This window comes from Trichomonas vaginalis, chromosome I, assembly GCF_026262505.1.
Source record: "Trichomonas vaginalis G3 chromosome I, whole genome shotgun sequence".
NCBI classification, from domain to species: Eukaryota; Parabasalia; order Trichomonadida; family Trichomonadidae; genus Trichomonas; species Trichomonas vaginalis.
In genome coordinates this window covers 26,509,209-26,524,490 of record NC_067203.1, presented here as the reverse complement: position 1 = coordinate 26,524,490, position 15,282 = coordinate 26,509,209, and the positions used below count along the sequence as shown (strand labels likewise).

Below are 15,282 nucleotides of genomic sequence, written 5' to 3'. Positions count from 1 at the left end.
AAAGTTATATTTTTATCGTTCGATAGTAGTTGTATATGAAACTAAGTTCTAAGTAAAACGCATGGTATAATGGAATTATTCTTTTTCTTCCATCTGTAGTAAACCATACTTGAAAGTCTGAAATACTTCCACTTGGTGGTTCGTATAACTTTGTAGGTTTTTCGTAAAAGTCATTTGCCAAGCATAAGAAAGAGTTTTGGGCGCCAGAAAATGAAGCATGAACAATAATAGCATCTGGGTCGAAAACATCTTTAAATAAATATGGTTCATCTCTTGCATATCGACTGTAGAGATTTGCTAAAGGAGGTTCAACTTTCTGATTTAACATTCTTTGCAAATAATACCATGACATTGCAGTGAATTCTGTATATATTTGTTCGTCTTTATTTGGATTGTCTTCGTAGATTTGAAATGACACTTGTGAATTTTGTTTGTCATATACAATTCTCACATAAAGTGTGCTATCGGTATTCGCATATTCATCAGCATATTTTGCATAACATGAATTTATTTTATCTTCTATATTTTTTAATGCAGTCTGTAGAGAAGATGAGAGGTCAACTTGTATTAGCTCAATTTCTTCCCACATTTTTCGTTGCCCTTCAGATGTATAATCTATATGAAACCTTACAATAAATGGAAAACTTTTATCTTCTACAGACACAAACTTTATTCTTCGAAAGCCAATAGCTTTTGTGACAGATGGGTCTCTTAACCATCTTAATGGGTAGTCAAAACGATAGCCTTCATGCTTTACGGTATCTGTCTCAAACTTTTGACCGACATTAGTAAAAAGTTCATCTAATGGTTTAGTTGTAGCAACTCTAGAATTTTCTTTTTCTATTGGAAGCATATTTTATCTATAATAAAAATGTCAAATGAAACAGCGTCTATGAGAGAAATACAACACAACCGACAACTCATTATGCAAGCTCTAAATAAGAACACAACAAACTTTTCAAACTATTCTAAGATATCTGAGTCATTGAAAGGGGGTGACTTAAAACTGACATTAAACCCTATAACAGATGAGTTTCTATTTCAAGACAATAAGAACAATACTGTCTGTATAAATCCAACAAAAGGAACTTTAAACGAGAAACCTATAAATGAACTTCTTTTGAAAGCAGATGTTGACAACAAAGCTGACAAAGAATATGTAGACGATGCAATAGCAAAAGAAGAAGAAAGAGCTAACAATGCTTATGCAACAAAAGAACATACTCATCCTGAACTAGCAGACAAAACATATGTTGACAATAAAATGTCAATTGAAGTGACAAGAGCTGAAAACGAATATTCTAAAAAGACTCATATACATTATATTAACCAAATACCAAGTCTTAAGGAAACATTAGAGACAAAAGCAGATAAGACTCATACACATTCTATATCTGATATTACAAACTTACAAGAAACCTTAAACAGGAAAAGTGACGTTGGACATACACATACCATTGCAAATATCACAAACTTACAACTAACTTTAAACAGGAAAAGTGACGTTGGACATACACATACCATTGCAAATATTACAAACTTACAAGAAACCTTAAATAGGAAAAGTGACGTTGGACATACACATACCATTGCAAATATCACAAACTTACAACTAACTTTAAACAGGAAAAGTGACGTTGGACATACACATACCATTGCAAATATTACAAACTTACAAGAAACCTTAAACAGGAAAAGTGACGTTGGACATACACATACATCTTCTGAAATAACAGACTTAAACGTTAGCCTTGAAAATAAAGCAGATAAAACATATGTCAATGAAATATACCAAAGTTTGATAGGAACAAAAAATATTGAAACTATTGTTGGTGACTTTTCTGTCAATGAAGAAAATAAATATTTTAGATGGCAGTTGGTACAGTCCTTAAAAAATGGTACACGGCATAAACTCATTCCGAAAAATAACAATGAAATGTATGTAAGCTATAAAAAGAATGATGGTACACAAGTTAAAGTTCCATTAGACAACAACTGCTACTTAAACTTATATGGAGACGAACAAAAGAAATATTTAAGAGTTTATGAAATGGTGGATATGATATTACCTGACCCAGCTCCGGCACCACATTATTATGACTATGGAGATGACGACAGAACACCACATGTAGATGAACAAAAGCTAACATTATATTTAGATTATTATAGATATAAAAGATATAATGCAATAGAAAAAACGAGAATAGTATATTATTATACAGATGACAGAAATAAATATTATAGTCAAGACTTTACTTACCCTGAAAACATAAGATTTTATTATAAAAAATATTCTGACACAAACCAGAAGAAACCTGAAATAGTTGCACTATATTTTAAGTTCAAAAGAGACAATCCTATAATATCTCATATGTTTGATTTAATGAACCCAGTAGGTTCTATTTATACATCTATGGAAGCAAGAGGTCCTCAAGTAATTTGGTGTTGGTGCATGGGAACAAATAGTCGACAGGTTTTTGTATTGTGCAAACTCTTCAAAGGAAACAGGTGGAAGTAAAACGATTTCAGGTGAAAATTTACCTGCACACAGTCATTACATAGATTTAAGTACATCTCAAGCAGGTTGGCATAGTCATAGATATTGGGATTGGTCAGGAATGACAAAAGGTAAAGGATATGATGTTAAAGAGGACGTTAAGTTTGCTATAAATTTTACTGGAATAAGACGCAGGGAGAAGGAAACCATACACATTTCGTTTCAGGATATACGCAAACAACGGGACAAAGTAAAGAATACATGCCACCTTACATGACAGTTTACGCATGGTATAGAATTGCTTAGTCGTCATTTTCAACTTCTTTAGCATATTCGTCAGGAGTTGTCTTATATTTGTTAGGAACTGTCTTTGAAAGTATACCACCTTGAACTTTGACAAGTTTGAAACGAGGTCTGACAATAGTAGTTTTATCTTCTGCTTGCAGTGTGTACATTTTGCCATGTTTGCCTAAAACTTCATAATATTCTCTTGTATACTTTCTTCTATTTTTACGAACACGAATGTGAGTACCTGTCGAGTTCCCATTGTTGTCATAGTCAATAGTATTTTCATATGGGTCGCGTTTAGGTATTTCTATTTTTACTTTGTCACCTTTCTGAAGTTTGAAGCCCGGCATTCTTTCTTGTTTGTCTCTTTTGACTAAATTATTAAATATATAGTCTTTCTCTAAGTCAGGGTTGTTTTTCATTTCTTCGGGGGAGTGGTTTCCCAAACCTTTTTGTTTACGGTTATTGTAAATATTTAAAACTTGTCTCATCTTTGCCATGGAGAAGTGTCTATATTTGTCGTCATATGACATTTCATTTGCTTCACCACCTTGTGGTTGGTTTAAGTCTCTTAACATTTTTATACATCCGTCAATGACACCAAGAGCAGAATGGTTTTGGTCGATAATGAAATATTGGTTTACATTTTTTGAACGCAGATAGTTTTTAATATCATCTGATTTGAAAGAACTTTCACAGTCAGATGTCAGTTTTGTTGGATGGTATTTGTCAACGAATATTGTCAAAGCTGCTAAGATATCTAAAATAGCTTTGGACTGTAATGGTATGGCTTCACAGTATCTTGTGTTTTGACTAACAAATATTAACCAGTATGGAGGTCCATCTGTTCTAACTCTCGGAATGTTTTCCAAGATATCCATAAACCAAGCATTTGGTGTTGAACTAAAGATTTTTATCATGAGTGCTTTCTTTATCGCTTTAGAAACATAGGGGTCCTTGTTCGGATTCGTCATTTTTTACCCTATAAGAAATGGGTTTATTAGGCGCATTAGCAGGAGTCGCATCTAGATTTTTACCCGCAGTGGGAACAATAGCCAGAGGTGTATTTGGAGTTGGAAGGAAGATTTTGAGTACATTAGGTATACTTAAAGAGAAAGCACAACCTATTATACAAACTGTACAGAAAGGTTGGGATGTAGCACGAGATGCAACAAATCTTATTCCAAATCCTGAAACAAGAGGAAAAGTTCAAGGATGGATGGACAATGTAGGAAGACAAGCAGGAAACTATTATAACAAAGCAAATGACTACTATAACCAAGCAGGACACTATATGGACCAAGGTGAAAGATTCTTTAACAGAGGATATAACCATGCACAACAGTGGGTAAACAATAACCAACCTCAACCGCTTCAAACGTGGAGAATGTAAAGTTTTTTATTGAGATGAAATGAACAATGCAGCTTTAAACAGAATAAGTCATGGAAGACCACCTTTTACACCACGTGTTTGTAAAGTTCTTCCTATACCTCAGGAAGTTTTAGACCGACTTAAAAAACCTAAACAACCAGTTGAAAACAAACCAAATTAAAATTTTTTACTGAGATGAAATGACCGAAGAAGTTGAAACGGTAGATTTGACACCACAAACAAAAAGTTCAGAACCATTGTCAAAACCTGTCAAAGAACTTACAGATGAAGAGAAAAATTCAATAATAGAAAGTGCCAGGTCTGGAAATACAAACCCTAACTATAAAGTCACTTTTCATAGAAATGGAACGGCTAGTATCTCAAAAAAGAAACAGACTCTCACAAATAAAATATTGAAGTCTGAAGGAGCTTTCGAGACAACAGATGGAAAAGTTTACTTCACTGACCAACAGTTCATTATAGAACATCTCATTGACTTAGAGTCGAAATATTCTAAACTTTACAACAAACACAAAAAGTTGAAAGGAAAACAAAAACAAATGACATATGATATTTATGAAGATGTTGACGACACAACTGTTCCTGCAAGTGAAGTAAAGTCAGAGGAACCGAAAAGTGACGAAAAACCATAGAAGAAGAAGAAAACCAAAAACTGAAGATAAACCAAAACCAAAGTTTAGTTTCCAAACTAAACCAAGTCAACCTTCATTAGCTGGTATGGGTTGGCGTCAAAGACTTATGGCAGCAGGCGGTTATGTAAAGTAAAAAAAAATATTTTTTTATTTTTATAAAAATGCCCCCATATAAATGGACAGAAAGTCTGCTAGAATAAAAGCAGAGTTACAAAGATATGGTTGGAGAGTTTCGAAGAAGTTTAAATATAAGAAAGGAAGACCATAAAAGTCTATGACAAAACTGGCTGGTCTGACCTACGAATTAGATTTGGAAACAGCACGTGCCAATTATCCAAACAGACTAGAGAGGTTAGAAGAAGAACGTCTTATGGACATGCCTTTCGATGTTAGTGAACCTCAAGTTGAAGGACACGACGGCTTGCCAGATTCTACTGGAAACATGACGAACAATTGCATCCTTTGAGAAGGAAAAAAGGAAAAGGTGAAGACGCACATGCTCCCATGGAAAGAACAAGATATGCATATGAAAAGTATCGTGAAGTTAGAAGTCAAATTACATCTGGTCGAACCTTTACAGTAAACTTTGACGAAGGAAAGAACAAAGAAGGCTTCAGGGAGTACTTGCTGCAATTCAAGACGGAAATAAAAAGGACACAATCTCAGATTGACCATAACAGATTTGGATGGTCACATTACTATGCACATGGCAATGAACAAACAGCCGCAAAACTTCTTGACGCTTTCAAGACTACAAAGAGAGAACAAATGGTTGACTCCGACTCAGACATTTTGAATGCAATTGAAGGAATTGCAAGTGTCAAGTTCGAATGGTACCAACCTAACCCTCAAGCAGTCAGACAACATGCTGGATACTTCCCCTTCATAAATAAGTCTGACATTGACTTGACAAGGTATGGAATTTACAATTCAATTGAAACAATTGTCAACGAACCTTGCATTCTTACATGTCTCAGGAACTCTGGTCTTGTTACAGATGAGAAGATGAAGTATCTTGAGTCATGTGTGAAGACAAGGTACATTCTCAGAGGTCAATTGGCAAAAATTGCACCGTTGGCAAATGTCAATATCCGAGTCAACATACCTACAGCTAAAGGTTCTTCACATGACGACTATGTTGTTGACAAAGACTTACCATGGTTGAAGATTGTAATTGTCCACAACCACTTCATGTTGAACGAAAGTCTTACAAACCCATTCTTTGGTAAAAGTAAGTGCAACATTGTCAGAGCTGTAAACATTCTTTTCGAGAAAGGTTTGTTGGAACCAATTCCAGATGACAAGCTGACAGAAACTTTTGTACCAAAAGACGAAACAACTTTTCATTGTTAGCAAGACCAAAAGTTGTTCCAGACAAAGTTCTAGTACAAAAGAAGTACACAGTTCCACAAGGAGTTGGTTTGTTCGGATACCAACCTGAACCAGAAGAACTTCCAATGAGGTTGCAAGAACTTCAAGATGCTATAAACAAACTTCCATTGAGACATCCAATTGACGTCAAATTGTATTGGAGAGCATCTGAGTTAGGTCAGAAGGTTTTATATGAAACAGGTTGCTTCGACGATGTTTATGAGATAACAGGAGAAGTTTCTCAGAAGATAAGAGACTCACTTGAATTTCCACAAACTGGACCAATTGGTTGCGACAAGTTCGACTCAGATGAAAAGATATACTATGTCGACCTTAACGCTGCATACATGAGGTTTGTCCAATATATTCCGACTGGAATTCCAAACGAAGATGGTGAGTTCCCGGGAAGGAACTATACAGTTGGAAAAGTCATACAACAACTGTATGATATTAGGAAAGCTTCAAACCCCAAACTTGCAATGACACTCAAGTTTCTTATGAATTCGACATGGGGATATTCCATTAAGAAACCTCAAGAGATGAAGAGTAAACATTATGAGAAGGTCGACAACTTTGTTGAAAGGTTTTCTCCTTTTGTTTTGAAGTACGAATTCACTCAAGGTCAAAGTGGCTTAGTAACCACATTAAAACCTATTGTCGAACATTGGTCTTACCCTCAGTTCGCAAAGGCAGTCCTTGACAACTTCAATGAGTTCTTCTCGGAAGTCAAATCGAAAGTCAAGGTTTACTATGAGAACATTGACGCACTCATGACGAACGAAGAAGGATACAACAAACTCATTGAAATGGGAATGGTCGGTGAAAAGATGGGTCAATTCAAATTGGACAAAATTTTCACCGAAGTTCATGTCCTCTCCAAGCGTAAGTACTGGGGTGTTAAAGAAGATGGTGAAATAGTTAAACATTGCATGAAGTAAAAACGTTTTTCAAAAAAGTGACATTTTTTTAATGGCGTACATCCCTGAGCGCTTCGTCCAGTTCAACCAAATGTTGGTGTTGGTACCAGGCAAGAGATATTCCAGGCTCGAACTCAACCGTCTCTTCAAAGAATGGATTGAAGACTACAGAGGAGACGAGTGGTTGACAATTGAATTTGCTCGGGCTTGGAATTGCTACAGAAGGGTCTTAGACGTGGACCCAAGACTCACGTACAGAGGTTGGGATGTGGTCTTCACATTCCAAAATTGGTACCAATACCAAAAATAAAAACTTAAATTTACTTGGGGTTTCCCCCTAAAATAAATATTTTTTCTCTTAGAACCACTCGAGGTTCTCCTTACGGTTGTTGAGCTTGTCACCGTCAATGTGTCTGACCTTCGTCTTCTTGTCTGGATTTGGAACCCATTGAATTGCGACAAGCTTGCCCATGGAGATTGAACCGCGATTCCGAAGGTTAAGGTTCAAGTGTCCCAAGTTGTTGAGGACTGGGGTAAGAACCTTACCTGTCTCCTTGTTGCGGATTTGGTATGGGTAGGGTTGGGAAATTTCGTAAGCGTCATCGGCAACAAGGGTTGCCCAAACTTCCTCTTCTTCGTGTTTCTCTTCTTCCTCTTCTTCCTCTTCTTCCTCGACAATTCCTTCTTCAATTTGGTACTCACGAAGTACGGTGTTGCATGTTCTGTCCTTTCCGAGTACCTTCCAGATGGCGTCTATCTCTTCGAAGAAACGGTAGATGAGTCTGGCAAGGTCTCGGTTCTCTCTCTCGTAATTGCGCAACGATTCTGAGAAATCGTTCAGGACTTTCTCATTGGAAGCTTGGTTCATGAGGAACTCACCTTTAAGTTCCTTCATCTCTGTCATAAGACTACTTTGGAGAGTCTTAATGGTGTTTGTCAGATGAGCTTTCAAATTCATAATTTGAAGTTGAACTGGGCGCTTGTCTGGCAACCTTGAAAGGACATCTTCCATTGAGTTTGGCTTCGGTGCTTGTTCGGACATCGAAAAAATGAAGTGGTTTGAGAATGACGGTTTTACTTCAAAAAGCTGGTTATGACAGTTAAGTCATACAACAAGTTTAAAATAATATCTTGCTCTTCTTCTGAACGTTTGTTGTCTCTTCCGATAAAAGTTTCGAACATGAGAACCAAAAAACGTTTTTTGAGGAACCGAAAGAGTTCAGGCAAATTTTCATATTCTGGATATGTTGGGAGCAGTTCAAAACATCTGAGCTGACTTTCGGACAAAATTGGGACAATGTCAGAAAATTCATCTTTGGTCGGACTGCTTGAAGGTAAGTCCCTTACATGTAAGTAGCTCTGGTAAAGTCTTCTCATTTCTGCTAACTTTTGGAGTATAGCTTCGTAGTTTAGAAGTAGTTAGTAAACATATCAAGGGTACGGCGGCACTGTGTTCCACCTTACTCATTATATGTGAATTTGACACTTTACAAAACCATTAACGTATATTTTACAACACAAACGACAACACTAATCTAACCTTAAATATTTACAAAACCGCCAACCACTTCACCTCACTAACGAACTCACTAATGTAAAAATAAACGTTCTCACTATCGTTCTCACTAACGACTTCACTAATGTTCTCATAAATTTTCCTCAATATCTTCATCATCAGTGTTAACCCTATTGTAGTCATACTTGAAGCCATAAACTTTCTCTAACTTCTTAACGTACAATTTACATAACTTACCTTCGTCATCGTATGGTTTAATGATATAACTATTTCTATCTTTATACACAGTCAATGAAAAGTCAACTGGTCTCGGATGTATTTGAAAGAACATGTTATGCTCAGGAAGGAAGAATAAATGTTTAAATGTATGTTTGTTATACTGTGGAATTCGAATGAGTTGCTTTTGTTCTGTCATTTACATCCAAATAAAAATTTTCAGTAAAAATAAACTTAAAAATTAATGATATCACCACTCCCACACGTATGAAAACATAGCACAAAAATAAATTTAGGTGAATTGGTGAGATCTCACCTCTTTTTTCACCTCTTTTTTCACCATGTTGAATTCATTGCTTTATAACTCTCTTCCTTGGTTTCTTTTTAGTTGCTTTCTTCACGTCTGTCTCCAACTTGACTGTCTTTCTTCTTCGGCCGTAATGATACCAATTACTTCCACCAGTCAATGGGTCAAATGGTCTTTCGTAAGGGTTTCCATACATTCCATAGGGACCATACGGAAGAACTACTGGTGGAGAAGAAACATTTTCTTTAGTTCCATCGAATCTATTTAAATGCATTGTTTCACCTTTCATCTGGTCATTAAAGTCTTTTGCGTGTTTTGCAAACTCATCGTCCTTTCCTAAAGCATTTTCTGACTCAGTCGCAACCAAATTGGATGCTTTATTTATGAGCCCTATTTTATTTAATCTTAACTTCTTTGCAACCCAGCCTCCAATCTTCCCTTTATTTGCATCTAAGTTCTTTGAAACCCTTCCTCCACTCATTTTATTTACTGCGTCATAAGCTCCAAGTGCTTTTGCTCCAAATGCTAATGCTTTTGTTCCCATTGCGCCTAAAGCTGCCCAAGCTACCATTTACACCATATTAAAATCATCTCTCTTCAATATTATCTCATAAAAGTTCTCGTTACTGGAGAAAGTCAATGAAACATAAACGTTCTCATTCATAAACTTCTTTCTTATCTCATCTATACGCTTCAAAATGTCTGAACAATTGCTAACATCTTCTACAACAGTTATTTCATCATGAATGACCTTCAAGAACAAGCTCATTTAATATGCAATTAAAATCATTTCAATAATGAGTCCATCCTTTCCATCTTTAGGTAGCACAACATCTTTCATTGAAGAAGGTTCAACAAGTCTTATGTTAAACTTACTGACAAAGTTTGTTATACTATAATGCTTCGGCGGCGAATACATATAGTTTGAAAGACATAATATAGATTCTTCAGCAAATTCACTTATACTGGATTTTATAACAATGTTCTCACGAGACCAAATACCACCAATTGACAATCTTGTAAGCAGTCCTGCTGAACCTTCTACTGTAAACGTCGATGGTAACATTCCACGAAGGTCATCTATTGACATCGTTGAGTCACTGTATTTAAATATTTTCTTAAAGCAATCGTCATTATCTAACCATGCAATAGCTTTGAAGTTTTCATTCGAATATACATCTGCTTCATTAAATGTAAAACCTGACTTCTTTGCAGAGATGACTTTAAAATCTATTGAGTTTGTTTCAAAATTATATGCTATGGTAACTTCTGAAGGTAATGGATGCCCTTCCGCAGTCAGTTGTTCTCTCACTACCGTTTGAAGCTTTGTATTAAAAACTTTCATGTCATCTCCTGTGTCTAAGTTCACATACACAGCAACAGGGAAACTATCTTGCTTTTTTGTTTCATCATTATACCTCAAAACATTAAAGTTCTTCAATAATATTGTTCTTCCTGCTGGAATACTTCGAACCTGTCTGATTTCAATAGCTTTCTCACCTCCTACATACTCTACCCAGTGTCTTGGATATTCATAAGTATACTGACTTTCTTGAATTTTGGTAGGTTTCATCATAACGTGTTCATAGTATATCTTTATACTCTTGTCAGTTAGACTCGGTGCTATGTTCTGAATATTTCTGACTTGCATTTTTAATGGAGATAAAATGAAGCATTTAATACATGACGTAGATGAAGACATGAATGAAACGACAGACAAACTTAACTCTTCTCTTATTCTTCCTTTCAGCAAAGATTATGAGTTCTGTTCAAATGGCGTTTATTTCTATTGTGGAAAGATGGGTTCAGGTAAGACATTTAACCTCATTCGTCATATACTCATAACAGAACGTTTAGGAAATGACTCATATTATGACCAAATCATTATATCAGCAACTTCAGACTCTATGACTCAACAGCGAAAACATTTATGTCAAAAGTTCAAGCCTCTGTCGTTAAAGTTCCAGACAGTGAACTCATTGAATTTCTTCAACGTTACATTCGACGTAAGAGGAAATATTATGCCATCGTTGAATTTATACAGTCAGGAATGCAAAAGACTTCTGAGGAGATGGAAAGAATTATTGACAAACACCACTTACGTCAGTACTCAGGAGTTTACGATATGAAACAACTTACAAACTACATTCTGTCAAAACTTTCAAAATACCCCTTCAAAAAATATCCTTCAAACACTCTGCTCGTTTGTGACGACTTCGCCGGAAAAGGTTTAGTGTCAAAACCAGACTCACCATTAGCTAACATCATTACTAAAGTCAGACATTACCACTTAACTGTAGCAATACTTATGCAAACATGGAGGTTTTTAGCTTTAAACATAAAACGTCTCATAACTGACTTCGTTATCTTTCAAGGTTTCTCACGTTATGATATTGAACTCATTTGGAAACAGTCAGGTATAACATTTACCTTTTGAAGAAATTTGGGAAGCATATAAGTCTCTCATCTCTCCTCGTTCATACCTTGAGATTCATATCATGACTAATACCATTAAAGTCAAAAATATTCCATGGGAACGACCAACATTGTTTTAAAGTTTAACCTTCAATTGACTGATGGTAAACAAATTCCATGCATCTCTGTCGCCATTTCTGTTAATATTTTTGCTATCATTCATATCATCCACTTCCCCATCCGTTAGCTTTTGAGGATATGCGTTAGAATAGCTGTTCTTAAATGAAGGCTTTTCACCTTTGAGAGCATAAACTCTATAACTTTCTGCATACTTTATGTTTGAACCTCCTGAGCCATCATTGACATAAATTTTTATAGCTTCCACCCTTTGTTCATATTCCTGCTTCTTCCCTTAGCTCTTTTGTTCAGTAGTTCTACATCTTTATACACAGCACCTGTCTCAGTGAATTCAACAATATTTTCATTCGTTAGCTTTACATTCAAACCCTTGTCGAGTATATTGTTCATTTCATACATATAAAAGGTTTTTATTCTATATGAAATGAGAAGCAAATCCATCTTAGCTGGTGCCGTTAATGTTCCAATTGAACCAACATCAAATGTTGACTCACGAACGACAAACAATATTGTCATAAAGAACTATAGTTCAGAGTGTTTGAAAGAAAAAGAACCAGAACTTAAGTCGGGACCTTCGGTCTTGGAGCATGGCGCCGTGAATTTAAACACAGCTTCAAACGCTAACACTACATCAGATGTTAAGTTAGAGTATCCACCACTGGACCAAATTCTTTCAAGAGAAGCCAACGACAATCCTTACACAAATGTTCAAACAAATCCTTCAGATAACGTAGACCATTACCTTCTTCAGTTATACCAAACAATTTTACTCAAAGACGATAAGAAGCTTTTGACAAATCTTATAAGCAAGAACCAAATAATTCTAACAAAGGAGGACCTTGAAAATGTTATCTCACGAATAACAGGGAAACAATGTGTCATTGACTATCTCGACCCTGAAATCGAATGCTGTGGTCAAACGCCACCATTCATGAAAATAGGTAACATCCGCATCATTGAAACACCAGGAACTACAGGAGTTGAGTTTAAGTATAAATATTCGAATGAATATACAAAACTTTCAACAGAATATAAACTTTGCTTGAAATATGTTTTAGTAAATTAAAGCAGTCAGGACCTTCGGTCTTGGCGCTTTGCGCCGTCAGTCAAAAAAATTTCAAGTTAGCAATTTGTAATATCTATCCAAAACTTCTTCAACAGTATCGAACTCATCTTCATAATGCAAACCTAATCTTATTGACTTGGTGCAGTTTTCACTAACACAAAGTTAGTATACAAGTCTTGGGTATGGTGGCACTGCGTTCCACCTTACCCAATACTTGTGAATTTGACACTTTACAAAACCGTTAACGTATATTTTACAACATGAACGCAAAAACTAACTTAACCTTAAATATTTACAAAGCCGCCAACAATTTCACCTCACTATCGTTCTCACTAACAACTTCACTAATGTTCTCATAAATTTTCCTCAATATCTTCATCATCAGTGTTAACCCTATTGTAGTCATACTTGAAGCCATAAACTTTCTCTAACTTCTTAACGTACAATTTACATAACTTACCTTCGTCATCGTATGGTTTAATGATATAACTATTTCTATCTTTATAAACAGTCAATGAAAAGTCAACTGGTCTCGGATGTATTTGAAAGAACATGTTATGCTCAGGAAGGAAGAATAAATGTTTAAATGTATGTTTGTTATATGTTTTGATTTGTATGAGTTGCTTTTGTTCTGTCATTACATCCAAATAAATAAAAATAATTTTAAAAAATAAAATAAAAATAAATGATATCACCACCCTCACACGTATGAAAACATAGCACAAAAATAAATTTAGGTGAAGTGGTGAGATCTAACCCGATTTCTAACCTCATTTCTACCCTGTTGAATTCATTGCTTTATTCCTCACTGTCGTCTGCTTTCTCCAACTCTTCTAACTTCTTCTTAAGTTCAGCAATGTTGTCCTCATGAAGTTTAATCTTTCTCAAAATTCCTTCTTTATCTAATGGTTGCTTTATCTTTTTAAACTGAACTCTACCATCCTTCATAGTATGAATGTAAAAACCTTCTGGAATAATTCCTGATTTAATGTATTCTACCAAAAACTTTTGTTTCATTGCTTCAGTGACTTTAGTCGTCATTTCAATCAAATAAAAATTTTAATATTAAATAAAAATAACGTTATTTTTTCAGTAAGGAAACGCATGAGTTTTACGATTTATTTGTGGTGTAGGTTCTGGTTTAAATGTTGGAGTCGGTTTTGGAGTTGACTTTTGAACAGGAGTTTGTAATTCCATAGGTTCAGGAGTCATTGAAGGTGTTGTTTGTGAAGGCGTTGGTTTTGGCGATGGTGTCGGAGTTTGTTTAACTTCATCTACTTCAGTATTATTTACAACATTTGCTTTATTTCTTTTCAACATCATTACTGCTCCTGCTGTAGCTAGCAAACCTAGTGGGAGACCATATTTTATATAAGGACTTGACCAAATGCTATTTTTGACAGGAGCTGGTGGAACACCTAACCTTGGTGAGACTGCTCTTTGCCATTGTGCAGCTCGTAAGAAATATTCAATAGGTGCTCCATAATCGTTTGGTAAAGTTTGTTTCATAGATGGTGAAGGTTCACGAGAGCTTGATGAAGAACTCATTTATAAGCTTTAAAAATAAACGTTCATCCTTTATTCCTCACTGTCGTCAGTTGCTAAGTTATAGTCGTCAAGTCTTATTATTGGTATGCCTGACTGTCTTACTTGTATTGCAAAGCAACAATCCCTCATAAATCCAATAAGTGGCTTTGGTACGTTTTCAGTTGCTAGTTCAATAGGTCCTTTAACAGACAATTTGTATGTTATTGGAGCAGTAGATGTTTGACCTTGCTGGAAGCAAAAGTCCACTTCTGTTGGAAAACCACATAAGAAATGTGTGTTGTCATAGCTATCCCATTTATGTTCCACACTACCATCATCCACCAATGACCTCATAACATCTTCATTAAATCCAATCATATCATTGTTTGTATTGCAAGCGTTCGCAACCATTTCATAAAATACAGGTCCATATGATTTTTCAGGTTCTGCAGGCATATTTCCATAAGCTCCCATGGAAAGCTGAAGATATTTAAACTTAGGGTTCTCAAAATTAACATAATAGTTGTCTTTCTTTCTAAATAGTGCCCAAATACTTTTAACATTAATAGGCGTATAAGCTGCTGTAAATGTTGCACTTGAACTATCTGTATTCTTTGAGAATGAACCGTCCATAGGAATCCAATCCATAACTTTAACAGGAAAAACATAAAGCCTCGTTTGTATAATGTTCTACAAGTTCTGTATAAATGTTAGGGTCTAAAGAGAATGACTTTGGATGAATGAAACATTCATTAAAATCCATCTTTGTTCGAAATAGTTGCTGGGTTACAGTTGTAATAGTAACTGTTCCACTAGCTTCTATTGCCTTCGTTATCATAGTGAATGGTTCATTCCATGGAACAAATTTATTGTCGGTGGAGTTGAATCTGAAGCAAATGCAACTTTAAGAGTTGGATTGAAAGCAATGATATCATTTACAGATATAGATGTGCATTGTAAGGCGTCGCTACTGAACTTTACTTTAAGCTGAATGTTACA

General features: G+C 35.4%; 10 protein-coding genes and 3 pseudogenes across 13 annotated transcripts, besides 3 other annotated features; 5 read left to right on the top strand and 8 right to left on the bottom strand.

The window, feature by feature from the left end:
- Nucleotides 1–4: 4 nt before the first annotated feature.
- Nucleotides 5–853, bottom strand: TVAGG3_1054620 (uncharacterized protein; the record flags this gene model as incomplete). Its single annotated transcript, XM_001321079.1, has 1 exon — nucleotides 5–853. One exon carries the CDS (start codon nucleotides 851–853, stop codon nucleotides 5–7), a length of 849 nt encoding a protein of 282 aa, XP_001321114.1.
- Nucleotides 854–1,264: 411 nt separating this feature from the next.
- On the top strand, nucleotides 1,265–2,323 carry TVAGG3_1054610 (annotated as a pseudogene). The gene has a single exon. A coding segment is annotated over exon 1 (1,059 nt).
- Nucleotides 2,324–2,698: 375 nt separating this feature from the next.
- Nucleotides 2,699–15,282: part of a mobile genetic element that runs on past the window's edge.
- Nucleotides 2,800–3,363, bottom strand: TVAGG3_1054600 (uncharacterized protein; the record flags this gene model as incomplete). The annotated part of the gene is made up of 1 exon (XM_051255852.1): nucleotides 2,800–3,363. One exon carries the CDS (start codon nucleotides 3,361–3,363, stop codon nucleotides 2,800–2,802), a length of 564 nt encoding a protein of 187 aa, XP_051081426.1.
- Nucleotides 5,315–6,163, top strand: TVAGG3_1054590 (uncharacterized protein; the record flags this gene model as incomplete). Its single annotated transcript, XM_051255851.1, has 1 exon — nucleotides 5,315–6,163. The coding sequence occupies one exon, from the start codon at nucleotides 5,315–5,317 to the stop codon at nucleotides 6,161–6,163; it is 849 nt and encodes a 282-aa protein (XP_051081425.1).
- Nucleotides 6,529–7,119, top strand: TVAGG3_1054580 (DNA/RNA polymerases family; the record flags this gene model as incomplete). The annotated part of the gene is made up of 1 exon (XM_051255850.1): nucleotides 6,529–7,119. The coding sequence occupies one exon, from the start codon at nucleotides 6,529–6,531 to the stop codon at nucleotides 7,117–7,119; it is 591 nt and encodes a 196-aa protein (XP_051081424.1).
- On the top strand, nucleotides 7,151–7,408 carry TVAGG3_1054570 (uncharacterized protein; the record flags this gene model as incomplete). The annotated part of the gene is made up of 1 exon (XM_001321078.1): nucleotides 7,151–7,408. The coding sequence occupies one exon, from the start codon at nucleotides 7,151–7,153 to the stop codon at nucleotides 7,406–7,408; it is 258 nt and encodes an 85-aa protein (XP_001321113.1).
- TVAGG3_1054560 (HNH endonuclease family) lies at nucleotides 7,457–8,140 on the bottom strand (the record flags this gene model as incomplete). The annotated part of the gene is made up of 1 exon (XM_051255849.1): nucleotides 7,457–8,140. One exon carries the CDS (start codon nucleotides 8,138–8,140, stop codon nucleotides 7,457–7,459), a length of 684 nt encoding a protein of 227 aa, XP_051081423.1.
- Nucleotides 8,516–15,282: part of a mobile genetic element that runs on past the window's edge.
- On the bottom strand, nucleotides 9,345–9,708 carry TVAGG3_1054550 (annotated as a pseudogene). Its single transcript has one exon. A coding segment is annotated over exon 1 (364 nt).
- TVAGG3_1054540 lies at nucleotides 10,019–10,839 on the bottom strand (annotated as a pseudogene). Its single transcript has one exon. A coding segment is annotated over exon 1 (821 nt).
- Nucleotides 12,115–12,756, top strand: TVAGG3_1054530 (uncharacterized protein; the record flags this gene model as incomplete). Its single annotated transcript, XM_051255848.1, has 1 exon — nucleotides 12,115–12,756. The coding sequence occupies one exon, from the start codon at nucleotides 12,115–12,117 to the stop codon at nucleotides 12,754–12,756; it is 642 nt and encodes a 213-aa protein (XP_051081422.1).
- Nucleotides 12,917–15,282: part of a mobile genetic element that runs on past the window's edge.
- TVAGG3_1054520 (uncharacterized protein) lies at nucleotides 13,555–13,797 on the bottom strand (the record flags this gene model as incomplete). Its single annotated transcript, XM_051255847.1, has 1 exon — nucleotides 13,555–13,797. One exon carries the CDS (start codon nucleotides 13,795–13,797, stop codon nucleotides 13,555–13,557), a length of 243 nt encoding a protein of 80 aa, XP_051081421.1.
- On the bottom strand, nucleotides 13,846–14,304 carry TVAGG3_1054510 (repellent protein 1 family; the record flags this gene model as incomplete). The annotated part of the gene is made up of 1 exon (XM_051255846.1): nucleotides 13,846–14,304. One exon carries the CDS (start codon nucleotides 14,302–14,304, stop codon nucleotides 13,846–13,848), a length of 459 nt encoding a protein of 152 aa, XP_051081420.1.
- TVAGG3_1054500 (uncharacterized protein) lies at nucleotides 14,335–14,739 on the bottom strand (the record flags this gene model as incomplete). Its single annotated transcript, XM_051255845.1, has 1 exon — nucleotides 14,335–14,739. One exon carries the CDS (start codon nucleotides 14,737–14,739, stop codon nucleotides 14,335–14,337), a length of 405 nt encoding a protein of 134 aa, XP_051081419.1.